General features: G+C 35.9%; 1 protein-coding gene across 2 annotated transcripts; it reads left to right on the top strand.

Moving 5' to 3' along the window:
• Positions 1-1,616: 1,616 nt before the first annotated feature.
• On the top strand, positions 1,617-3,012 carry LOC112189074. Of its 2 annotated transcripts, none has more exons than XM_024328345.2 (5): positions 1,617-1,959; positions 2,065-2,127; positions 2,237-2,316; positions 2,407-2,609; positions 2,706-3,012. In XM_024328345.2, the coding sequence occupies exons 1-5, from the start codon at positions 1,763-1,765 to the stop codon at positions 2,832-2,834; spliced, it is 672 nt and encodes a 223-aa protein (XP_024184113.1). In that variant the 5' UTR covers positions 1,617-1,762; the 3' UTR covers positions 2,835-3,012. The 2 variants fall into 2 exon arrangements, with proteins under 2 accessions (XP_024184113.1, XP_024184112.1); XM_024328344.2 differs by having other exon boundaries at positions 1,627-1,959; positions 2,234-2,316.
• The last annotated feature ends 10,348 nt before the right edge of the window (positions 3,013-13,360 follow it).

Genomic DNA, 13,360 nt, shown 5'->3' on the forward strand with positions numbered 1-13,360 from the left:
TAATTCATTGCTAGAAATCTCCATAGAATTTGATGTGTGTGGTTTCGTTGGGCAGGGCTAGGTGGGGGTGTTGCTAGTAGTTAGGCCGGAGTAGGTGGTATTTTGGAATTCTTGGGAGGCTCAGGTGTAGGATGGCAAACTGAAATTGTCCTGGTTTATCTCATACCATGTTGGGCCTGAGCCCAATACTTTTTCCTTCCTTTATGGGTCAGCTAACCCCATTCTGGACCAAACTGTTTTGGTCAAACCCTTGGAGCAGTACCATCTTATAAGACATGTTGCTTCATCCAAGATATAAATTGTTGAATCTGGACCATGATTTCCCTCCTCCTCATTTGAAACAACTCATTGTAGAATGAATCATCACATGAAGCAACATCCTTTGAGTTTTTTTTTTAGTTCCATTGTGTGTTTCTTTATGTTATTTTGAAGAATTATGTGATGACTTTTTATGCTGTACCCCTTAGAAGTAGGTTATGTGTAGTTTTTACCCTATCAATAAAATTGACGTTTTCGTTAGATACAAAAGAAATTGATTATCAAAACTTCAAAAGATCTTAAAAACCATTCCAAAAAAAAATTCTATATTCAACCAATTTGGTTAAATGCTAGATGTTCATTAAGAAAAAGAACCAAAAGACTATTTCTAGTTGACCCAATAGATATACGTTGGAGAATTATTATATGGTCCTGGACCATTGGTACATTCGGTGGTTGTACCAATGGTCCGAGTTGTTGTCATTGGTCCATATAACTTGTACTTATTCATGATTGGTAGACTATCACATGGCAATGCCACGAGGTAGTCCAAGACCATAGAATAATTACTCATTATACATCTCTCTCTGATTTTGGTCATTGGTATACAGTATTTCGCCATCGCACTTCAGTGAACCGTGATTTACATTTGTTCTTGTAATTGGTACCCAATTCCCACCCTCACAAATGAACACTAACCTGAGAACTAACTGAATTTTGTTTTTTTTGGGTGAAAATGAACTAACTTACTGAATTAAATAAACGTAATGAGCATGAAGTTAAACACCAGACCTCCTGTTTTTATGTCAACTGGGTTAGTTGGTTGCAGTCGTCATGGAAATTATTTTCTATTATACTCAATGTGCTAGATTAGATAGTAAAAAAAGCAACCAAGGTGGCGATAGGCATAACAAAAAAACGTGTTTGACAAGTTGGAAAAAATTGGTTGTGCCAACTTTATATGATGAAAATGGGGTTTGATTATACCAAAAACAAACGAAAGGAAGAAAATTAGGATGTTAAGGTCTCCAAGACTATCATCCCAGTCAGCTCTTAGCTGGTTCTTCTATTAGATTAAGGATTAAACCAAGCGCTTGTAATTAATGTATATATCTATTGTCTTACTTAATCCAACTCCAACCTTTGACAAAGGAATATAAGTAATGAAAATACTAATATAAATAGTTTTAACACGTTGGCTTGAAGCCTTAAATAGACCAAGAACTGCACAGTTGACCATGGCGCTAATGCAGAGAACCAGTCCTTTGTCTTTTGTCAATAAACAAATGCGTCTTTCATATGCATTTACCAAATCCATTATGAACTTAAATGATTACAATAATGTGTTTGGAGCCATGGACAGGAATTTCCCTGTACTTTCTTAACTTGACTGGTCTTGATCTTATTGAACCCAGATGGACTATATATATGCTTCTATCCAATTCATAAGCTTCTCATTTACAAATCTCTTAAAAAAAAAATTAGGCAACTGATCCAAGAAACCATGTCAACAATCACGTCGTCCATCGATCTTGGGAGCTCGAGAAGTCGTGTACTTGTAATTCCTCAGAGAGTTCATCGGAATTTGTTTTCTATAACGGCAATAAAACCCCCCCAGCAGGGATTCACAGCCAATCCTTTGTTGTTGTCTCTCTCAATAGGCCAGAGGAGTAGTGCTCTTAGCAGAAGCGATGCCAAGATGTAAGTATCTTGTTGAATTTCTTGAGCTTTATGAATTAATGAGATAATTTCTCGAGAGGTTGGAGCAAAAACTTTTTACAATCATCTTCATTTTTCTTGATGCAGGAACAAGATTGTATGCAATGTTTCAGGAGCTCCAACTCCTTCTGGAGCACCTTCACACTCCTGGTAATTACCAATCAAAACCTTAAAATTTCCCTATATGATTTCCTTGATATTTTATCTTTTGCAATTACTATGTATTGATGATTAACACTGTGATTTCTTAATAAAGGAGGGGCTGGATGATAGGGATGTTATTAACAGTGGTTATACCCTTTTGGAGGCACAAATGGGGGCCCTTCCAAATAATTAAAAGTAACTATACTCGGAGCTTACATCATTGTCAGCTATGGATGATTTACCTCATGTCTCAAGAGTTAAGATTTGATTTATTTGATTGTGTAGATAAGGTGGACATGGTAATGAACACAGTTGAAGTAGTGGCGGAGGTGGTCGAAACGGTGGCCCATAAAGTGGAGGAGGTGGCGGATGGAATAGCTGATAAACTTCCTGAAGATGGAAAGCTTAAAGCGGCAGTTGAAACAGTTGAAGCCATAGCTAAAGAAACAGCCAAAGATGCTCACATGGTGGATAAGCTAATTGAGAATGTCAGTCTGGAAATAAACTAGTACTTATACCAAATTGAACTAAAATAATATCTCTCCTTATAATTTATCTAAGTTTTGTATGAAACATTTGTGCAGGTTGAGGCAGCGGAAGATAAGGTTGAAGACTTCTTTGAGTCGGCCATGCATGGAGCTGGAGATCAGGTGACCAAAGTCGACGACGGTGGTGGTGAACAAGGAAATGTAGAAGAAAAGAAAATCGAATGATTTTTGGGATTGATTTTTGAAAGCAGATGAACATCCTTATAAAATCCAGATGTACATCTGTAGCTGTACAAATTAAGGATCGAGTTGGATATTGTATGATTGCTTGTAAAAATTAAATTCATTGGTTTCATTCTTTTTATAATAAGAATATAATATTATTCATTTCTATAGAGTAAAACTGCAGCAACTCTGTTTCTCATTTTCCATAAGACTTAACTAATTCATTTTCTTTTTAGAATTAAACTAACAGATCCATTATAGCTGTCTGAATACTATAGACAAATTTGGGCATATTATTGTATTTTTTTTTGTCTGAACATATTATTGTACTAGATTGTTATCTTTTTACTAAAGCCGGTCAGACCAGAGTACTAGACCATGCATGAGTACGGGCAAAGTGAAGAAGTCTTTGTTGCTACAATTGTGTGGCAAAATCTGTTGGGCAAATGTGTACATGAAGTGTAAACAGCTATGGAAATTAAAGATTTGGTGAAATGGTCAAGATATGGTTAACTTGCAAAGCAAGCATGGTGGTTTGTGCATGTGGTATTGCAAAGCAAGCATGCTGGTGCTGCTGCAGCATGGCACAAATAGTCTTTTCTCATTCAATGGAGTTTAAGCTTTAAAGCATGGTGAAGCAAGACAAGGCTTTCTTATTGACTTTCTTCTATTGTAATCAGTTTAGGTAGGATTCAAGTAGTGTGAATCCTCTTAGTCTTCCTTCTTTTTCCTTTGTAGTGTGAATCCTCTTAGTCTTCTTTCTCTTTTCTTTGTCTATATATTTACTCATTCATGTAAAGGTTACAACACAATTCAATACAAATAAAAATTGCACCATCCGTTTGTGTTTTTCTACATGGTGCATGAACATTAGTATCCTGTTTTCTGTTTCTTTGCTTCTTTTCTTGTGGATTGTTTCTTTTCTTTTCTTCAAGCTATAGATGGCTGGAGAAATTTCTTCTAGTGCTGATAATGTTAATCCTTACAGTACTAATACCAATCCCAATATGTTAGGTGTTTCTGACATTGAGGGAAATCCCAATCAACATTTGAGTTCAATTTTATTAACTGAATACAATTGTAAGAGAATTATAAGGGAAACCCTTTGTCACTTTGGCACTTGGAGGAAGATCAAAGCTGGGTTATGTCAATGGAGTTATACCAATGCCTGAAATCAACTCCACCACTTATGATGCCTGGCTTTGCAAGATCAGCTTGTTATGTCCTAGTTGCTCAACTTTATGGAGCCTAAGATTGCTGAAATTTTCAGCTACTCGGAATCATCCATACATTTCTGGAAGTGTGTCAAGGAGATGTATGGAAACCAAAACAACTTAAATCGTGTTTTTTAACTCAAGAAAGACATTGCTGGTCTCTAACAAGAGGAAAAGTCATTTGTTCAATACCTTGGAAGCCTAACAAGTATGTGAAATGAGTTAGATGTATATCAACCTCACACCACAGATGCTAATGTCCTAATGAAGAGGGCTGAAGAAGACAAAATTTTCCAGCTTCTTGCAAATCTGAGCTCGGGTTATGAAGACTTAAGAAGCCACATCCTTATGAACTTTGAGCTACTTTCCTTCAAAAATGTGTGTGGCACTGTTCAGAGAGAGGAACTTCTAAGGAAAGTGATGAACTTGGAAGTCAAGACCAACATTGCAGATACAAGGGTTTATGTTTCAAATCATAAGCAATCTGAGGAAGGAGTCTACAAGGGAAAGCGTCCAGACTTGAAGTGCATTCACTGTAGTGGCATTGGTCACACAAAGGATAGGTGCTGGATACTTCATCCAGAATTGAAGCTAAAGTTTTCTAAGGAAAACAAAGACACCCTGAAGAACTGGAGTACCAATCCTCACAAGGCCAACCTTTCTTCCTCTTCTACCTCAGATGGGATGCTGGATTTCACTTCAAATCCAACGTCTCTCATCAATGAGTTTGCTGTTTACCTTCAACAGAAGTAGGAAAAAAGGGAGGATACAAATACAACTGGAGCTGAAAACCACGTCGCCTTACTTGGCAAGTTTGCAGGCTTTCTTGTAGAAGCTGACATTGTGAATCAAAGTGATATTCCAGGTATTTTGAAAGCCTTCAACACTGCATTTAATATAGGTATTGAGCATGATTATTGGATTATAGATTCAGGAGCCACAATTCACATGACAAACCAAATTACAAACCTGCATGATTTTGAAAAATTGTCATCTCAAGTATCTATTGCTAATGGCAAAGGTGCTTCTGTGTTAGGAAAAGGAAAAATAAAATTGTTATCAAACCACATCAAATCTAAAGCTTTGTATATTCCCTCCTTTCCTTTTCAATTGTTATCTATTGGAAGGATCACAAACACTCTAAACTGTCTAGCCATTTTTTCCCCTCACAATGTGATTTTTCAGGATATCATCACCAAGAGGACGATTGGTGATGGTTTTTCTCTGAATGGACTTTATTACTTATCTAAGAAGTCCAAGGTCTTTCAAGTTAGTTCGAGTATTTCTCAAGATCACCATCTTTGGCATCAATGCTTAGCTTATCCTTCAAAGAAAGTGTTATCTATTTTGTTTCCAAATTTGAACCATGACAATCAGTTATCCAAATTTGCTAGATTACCTTTTAATTCCTCTATGTCTAGAGCTAATAGTCCTTTTGAAATCATACACTTAGATATTTGGGGTCCTGTTCTAGAATCCTTTGGTGGATATAGATATTTTGTAACATTTGTGGATGATTTTACAAGGATTACTTGGTTGTATCTTTTGCAATACAAGAGTGAAGTTGTTAATGTGTTCAAAAATTTCCACAGTCTTGTTAACACTCAATTTTCATCTAAAATTCAAGTTTTGAGATCTGATAGTGGCTCTGAATATATGTCTCAATTCTTGAACTCAAATGGTATTGTGCATCAAACAAGTTGTGTTGGTACACCATAACAAAATGGGATTGCAGAAAGAAAAAACAGAGATTTACTTGAGAAAACTAGAGCCATAATGTTCATGCAAATGTACCAAAGAAGTTCTAGTCACGAGTGCTCTCTGCAACTTACCTCATCAACAGATTGCCAAGTCAAGTATTGAATTCCAAGTCTCCTTATGAAGTTTTGAAAGGCAGGAAAATTGACCTATCTCACTTAAGAGTGTTTGGTTGTGTTTGCTATGTTCACATTCAAACTATTCATCTAGACAAGCTTGATCCTAGAGCAGCAAGATGCATTTTTTTGGGGTATTCAACTACACAAAAGGGGTATAAATGTTATAATCCAGTCAGTAGGAAAGTCATTATATCAAGGGATGTGAAGTTTGAGGAGTATTTTCCTTATTTCACAAGCGAACTCGATGTTAATGGTCAGGGGGAGTCACTCCATGATCTATTCCCTCTTTCTAATCCTACTACTGATATTGAAAGGTGCTCGACTATGCCTGTTCTTACTCCTAATCAGGAACCTCATGATATTCATCATTTTCCTCATGATCATGTGTTAGAAGAAACTCATGCACAAGAAGTGCCACATGTTCCAAATGACCAGCCTGAGCCTATCCCTCAAGTGCCTCCCAGAAGAAATCCAATTCGAGAAAGAAATCCTCCTGCAAGGTTGCTTGACTATGTTGCCTACACATCCAAGTATCCCATGACTATTTAGAGGTTCTACCCCGTGGAAACACTATTTAATGAAACTTTAGCTTTAGCTGGTCGCAACTAAGAGACCCCTGGTTTCACTTGGTGGGGCGGGAATGCCCGACTTATCGATTGTATCTGGTAAACTATTGGGGGCTCATGTCGCTGATGCCAGATTAATTGTATATTCTGGGTTGGGACAATGAATCTATTTGAAGAGGCTCATTTTGTACCAACTGAGAAGCCTAAGCCTATGTATGAACAAGGATTGAGATAGGAATAGGAATATCGACATGTTGCTTATTTAGATGGAGCATGTAAGAAACTGGTTACCGCAGATGATATAAATTTGTGGTATGAACTTTTTTATCAAAGGTTAAAACCAAGAAACTATCGAGCAACAACAACTAAAAGAAGTACTTACGGACTTACCGATGCATGTAACTTTTTTTTTTAATGTAGTTTGTTTGTTATAGATGTAGGATCTTTCTTAACTTTTGGCTGGATAATTCTTAGGTTCATCCCTGGGGTGAATGAGCATATTCGCATCTATTGCGATCAATACATCTTAACTTTATAATTTTCTAATCCAACCATTCATGTCGCATAACATCATATAAAGATTAGCTCTGTAAAAAATCAATCAAAATGAAGACCTTTTAGTTATTCATTTCTATGAAATACATGGATGGTTCATCATAATAGTAGTAAGTATTGTTAGAACCATCCATTTGTTTGATTCAATTAGATAATTACACGAATTCGAATTCGATTGATTTTTTACAGGGATGATCTTTAAAGGCTAATTTAAGATATAAATCATTGGATGATAAATTTATTAACTAGAATATGTTAATTGACAATAGAGGTGAATATACTCATTCACCCAAGGGGTGAACCTAAGAATTGTCCTTTTGGTTCCTTTATCCCACAGGCCGTCTTTCCCATGTGTTATTGCATTTGCTTGCGGTGATATTAAGAGTGGCAATTTTTTTATGGAATAATATGAGAAATTTTAAATACACGCCCCCAATTTCTCAATGCACATCCTTTATATTTTGGGATAATGACCATTTACACAATTTTAGGATAAAAATTGCCCACTTACTCAAACACTCTAAGAGATTGCCCATTTACCCAAACACTCTAAGAGATCATTTCCCTAATACCCAATTAATTATTTTTTTATTCCTTTTTATTTATTTTTGGGACATTTTTGCCCTCTCCTTCTTTGTCACTTAAAGAGAAAAGTTATCGAGACCTTGCTGAACTCCAGTGATTGGACTCTGGCGACCAGTGACCGGAATCCGGATACCGTACTGGTGGCCGGATTCCGGCGTCTGAATTTATTGCCCCCTAATAATACCCAATAGCCATATTATTGCCCCCAAATAATCTTATTATTGCCCCCCAATAATATTAGGGGGCCGGACTCCGGCGACCAGTGACCGGAATCCGGATACCGTACTGGTGGCCGGATTCCGGCATCTGAATTTATTGCCCCATAATAATACCCAATAGCCATATTATTGCCCCCAAATAATCATATTATTGCCCCCCAATAATCATATTATTACTCCCAAATAATCATATTATTGTTCCTCAATAAACATATTATTACCCCCCAATAAACATATTATTCTCCCTTCCCCCTTCAGACAATAAATTTTCCTATGTTAATTACAAGTAATAAGAAGAAAAAGTTATACAATTTGATACATTAAGGAATAAAAAGAAGAAGAGCGCCACACTACAGCCATTTTCAATGGGGCCCATTGTAAAGCTAAAAGCAGCTTGCACATGAGAGTTTAATAAGCATGAGCTTTACTGTCAAAAAAAAAAGTATGAGCTTCGAATAAGAAATTACAAGTCTATGTCAATCAACTCAATACAGCACTATGTGGGCAGCTGGAAATAGTGAAACCCAGCCATAACCCAGCCACCATCTTTAGATTTGGGAATTTGGTTGCCATTCATCATCAGCTCAAGCAACGTCAAGACACCTAGTCCCTTTCTAGAGTTGAACGGAAGCGACCTTGGGTTGTCAAGACTCTAGTCGCTCATGTCAAGAACCTAGTGACTGTGCAGCAGAGCCTCACTGTCGTCTACAGTGGCCTCCTTGCGGACATCTCCGACGTGCTTCAAAAGCTAGCTGAGCGAAGGCAACGTGCCGTGTGAGGCTTGTAGGAAAAACGACGATATCGGATTCTCTGACACCGGTCGGAATTTCACCACTCCCAAATTGAGGAGGGAGAAGGAGAGATCGGGTGGGGGGGGGGGAGAGAGGGAGAGAGAGAGAGATGTGGTTAAGTGGTTTTAGCGGCAGAATGGTGGATTTGTAATTCATTAATTGAGTGTAAGATAAAATTGTAATTTTACCCTTCAATTGGGTAAGTGGGCATGGGGGGGGGAGAGAGAGAGAGAGATGTGGTTAAGTGGTTTTAGCGGCAGAATGGTGGATTTGTAATTCATTAATTGAGTGTAAGATAAAATTGTAATTTTACCCTTCAATTGGGTAAGTGGGCATATTAATCTTTTACTGGAGTAAATGGGTTCATATTAACTCAAATCTAGGTATTTGGTCAAGATCCCTTATATTTTTTGTCTCATTTTTTCATCAACCTTCTATCTATGCCCCCCATTAAATAAATAAATGTGAAAAATTTTAAAACAAAAATTAGGTCCGCTATGTATCATAAATCTTTATTTAATACATTCTTTTACTATAATTGATTAATTGTGGAATTAATTGCTAACTATTTCGGGGACATATCAATATGGTAGTTACTAATTACTTTTTTTTTTTTTTACATCAATGAAGTTGGTATATATATCGCTAGAAGATTGAATAACTTAGGGCCCATTCGGTATCATTTTGCGATACTGTTTTTTATTTTACGAATTCAAAAACTTATGTAATTTGCATTCAGTGCATTAAATTTGAAAAACAAGGTAAACAAATTTTAGGAAACAATTCAAGAACTATGAATAAATATGGGAAATGATTTTTTGACATTTTCATTGTTTCCTGAAAACAACCTGCCCTGCAATTAGAGAAAGTGATATATATTTTTTTTACTTTTAAGCACATAGATCCACAAACTCTTCTCCTCTCTTTTGATCTTTCTCTCTTTCTTTCCTACAATTTCCACTGAGACTTATCCTCTCTTCTCATGATCTCATCTGCTGTTTGAACTTTCTTCTTCCCCGTCTTTTTCAATCAATTGAAACTTGCATAATCATGCAGTAGAGAAGAATGAAGGATTTAGAAAACTTTATATGCTATTTGAACTTTCTTCTTCCCCGTCTTTTTCACTCAATTGAAACTTGCATAATCATGCAGTAGAGAAGAATGAAGGATTTAGAAAATCTCTCTTTCACATGTTAGATCTAATTTATACGGATGATTTAGGAAGAAAGCTTCGGTATTTTATGCTTCAATATAATTGGATTATCTCATGGGCAAGAGGAATTAACAACTAAGGTTGAGACATTTGATTGAATTATCTTTTTGAACTAAAGATTCAAGAGCTTGCAACTTCATATGATATATTTTACAAACAAAATTGAGAGATTTGATTCTTCTTGTTCAATCTCCTTCATAATACTCTGTTTCTTTTTTCATAACAACCAATAAATGATTCATAATCAATACAAACAAAATAGTCAATCTTTCATGATTACTGAGGAAAAACTAAATTGAGTGTTATAGATTAAAGGGTCTGCGAAGAAGGATGCTCGAGTCAAAGTGAAAGGACAAAAGCGTTTTCTGAAGCTTCTTGAGGAGGAGGAGGAGGGGAGTGATTCCTCTCCGGGAAAGGAAATAACTACTCAAGCTGATGAGGTGATGACTTCAGTTGTGGGGAAAGCTTCAAGTGAAGAGGTGATGACTTCAATTGATGTGATGAGGAAGCCTGATGGTGAGCAGGTTTCGATGGAGGAGATGGAGGTGACTCCGGCTATTAGAGAGGACCAACTTCCAGTTGGGGAGGTGAAAACCTCAACTATGGGAAGTGTGGCGGCGTTATCTTCTGCTTGAGTAGAAGGAATCGGCAAACAACAAGTGATTTCGTAGGTAGTTTTAATTAAATTCGGAGTTTATTTGTTGTTTGTTTTTGTGCTTCATGGTTAAAAGGTGGGTGTGTTAGGGGTGTACTTAGTGGTATACCTTTTGTTGGGTGTGCTTGTTGGGTGTAGTATGTGTAATGGCTTTTTCTGATGGTCCTATGGGCAGGCCATTATTGTATTGCTTGCTGAAATGCGTAATGAGATTAACCTCTTCAACTCAAAAAAAAAAACCGAGTGTTATAGATATGTTTTTTTTTTTTTAAATGATAAATATGTTTTTAATATTTCAATTTTTGAAATACTTGTACCGAACATGTATTTACATTTTAAAAACTTATAGTTTAATTCCCCGTTTTCATTCTACAATCCATTATTACAAAAATAGTTTCATAAAACGTTACAGGACACACCCTTAACTTTCTTACATTTGTTGTTCTTCAAGTTGAAAAACTTGATACCTCTAAGATTTTAAAAGATTCAATATATGTCAATATCTTCATGATCTATATAGTCATAGCCAATATTAAAATTGGTAAAGAATGAGTCATGGTTGCTGTTTTGCAAACACGCGAAGTGATTGATGATGATGTATTCATGTATCCAAGATATATTTGATGGTTTTTTAACCTATTTCGATATGTTTCAACCAATTTGGTTGCTTGCTAATTCTTCATATGGACTCAATTATTTCATTTGTAATTGATGTTCACGTATGATGTTGAAGAAATGTCGATTCTATCTCGAAGACGAAGAGAAAATTTAACCTATAAGAATATTTAATTAATAATTTGATATATAAAGCATTTAATTCTTATTTCATTTTTGTTGAATATTCTTTATTTTTATTTATTTATTTATTAATGAGGAGGGGTATAGATGGAAGTTTGATGACAAAAAAATATAAGGGATGTATATAAAACTTCTCAATAATACACATTTCTCCTTAATATTTAGGAGAAATTTGAAATACATCCCCTCAATTACTTAGTGCACATCCTTGATATTTTTTTGCCTCATTTTTTCATCAAACTTTCATCTATGCCCCTCCTCATTAAATAAATAAATGAGGAAAATTTAAGAAAAAAATAAGTCGACTATTGTTGCCTTTGAAAATCACCTTGGCCAAGATAGCCGAGAGATCAAGGAACAAACGTCATTCTTGATGAATATATTGCGGGGCGTGCCAACACAAGGCCAAAAGGCCAAGTATGCAATTGTAGATGTAGTAGATGTAGTGTGCGTGATTCTGACTTCGTCGAGCGATTGAAAGCCTAGGAAGGAACAATCTCGGCTAAGTGTTTGATGCCTTGGAGAAGAGGACTTTCGGGTTGTTCAATGGATGAGTTGCAAATAGTGATTGTTAACTGAACAATTACATTAAACTACTCCTCAGAGCCGGCCTTGGGGTAGTTCAACTGGTGCAGCCGCACAAGGCCTCCGAGTTTTGGAGGCCTCCAATCTTATAAATAATTAGTGGATATATAATAAAAGGTCCACTGATGCCGACTATCATGCTTAGTGGAATTGGCATTGCAACTTGTTGAAATGGCTCTTAATTGTGGGTTCGATTCCATACCCGAACACTCTCATCTCAACATTGCTTACTTTTTTTTTTTCTCTCTCTCCTTTTTCATCTCAACATTGTTTACTGTTTTTTTTTTCATCTCTCATTTAGTGGGCATTTATTTTCTTCTTCTTTTTTTTCCCTTTTATCATCTCTCAGTTTCAACTCAATAAAAAAAACTTTATATTCAATATATATATTTTTTTTTGGTTACAAACTTTATATTCAATACTTTAAGGTCACTTAATAAGTTATGAAATTATTTTACTTTTTCTGGGGCACCGAAGTTGTCATAGGATTTTGATGGATACACAATTAGTAAGCCTCGTTATAATTTTCGCTCCAGGCCTCCGAAATCTCAGGACCGGCCCTGCTACTCCTAGTGCATAAATGTAGAGTACTATAACAGAAGAGCTAAGAAGTGAACTCTAGATTAAAAGCAGGAAAGTAAAGAGTCTTGAAATAAAGAATTGAAAGAGCGGTAACGTAAAGAGCGAAAAGATAAATGGCTGTACTCTGACCCTTTTTTCATTTAAGTCCCTGACATTCTCATTTAATCTAAAAAGTTCCAAACATTACAATTTCTGTACGATCGGTCCTCACCGTTAAAATTCTGTCAAATCAGACCATTAAGTTGTTAATGTGGCACTCAAAGGCACACCAGCTCAGCAGTTTGCATGCCATGTAACATGCAAATTGTCCAATATACCCTCTACCTTTTCCCCCCATTCTTAACCTAATACGCCAAAAATAGACGCTCAACTTAACCCTGCAAAATTGTAGTTGTTAGTATAGAATAAGTAGTTCAAGCCGGGAATTGAGGGTACACAAGTAATTACATAATAAATAAAGAATCAAAACAAATAAAGAATCAAAGTATGAATATAAGTATATACGAAAATAATGAAAGAATGAATGAACATGAAATCATAACAAGGGGGGTTTTAGGTTTTGTAACACAGAAAATTAAAGTAAAACATAAAAACAATGCGGGATTTACAATGATATGAATGAAGATGTTAGAGATTCGGAAATCCACCACCAAAACATGCTCAAGACAAATTTTTTATCCTAGTTTCAATTACCCAGTCATGAAAAGATTTCAATCAAGAACAAACTGTGAACGTACTGCATAAGTTCTTATTATTTCCCTAGATTGCTTAAGCAAGATGAACGCACCATTACTAAGCCTTTAGAATAAACAATCAAGGTATAGAACGCTATCCTATCAACAATTTATTCTAAGCATTAATCACATGTGGAAGTTTGATCGAAACAA

The sequence above is a fragment of the Rosa chinensis genome, chromosome 2, assembly GCF_002994745.2.
Source record: "Rosa chinensis cultivar Old Blush chromosome 2, RchiOBHm-V2, whole genome shotgun sequence".
In the NCBI taxonomy this organism is placed as follows: Eukaryota; Viridiplantae; Streptophyta; class Magnoliopsida; order Rosales; family Rosaceae; genus Rosa; species Rosa chinensis.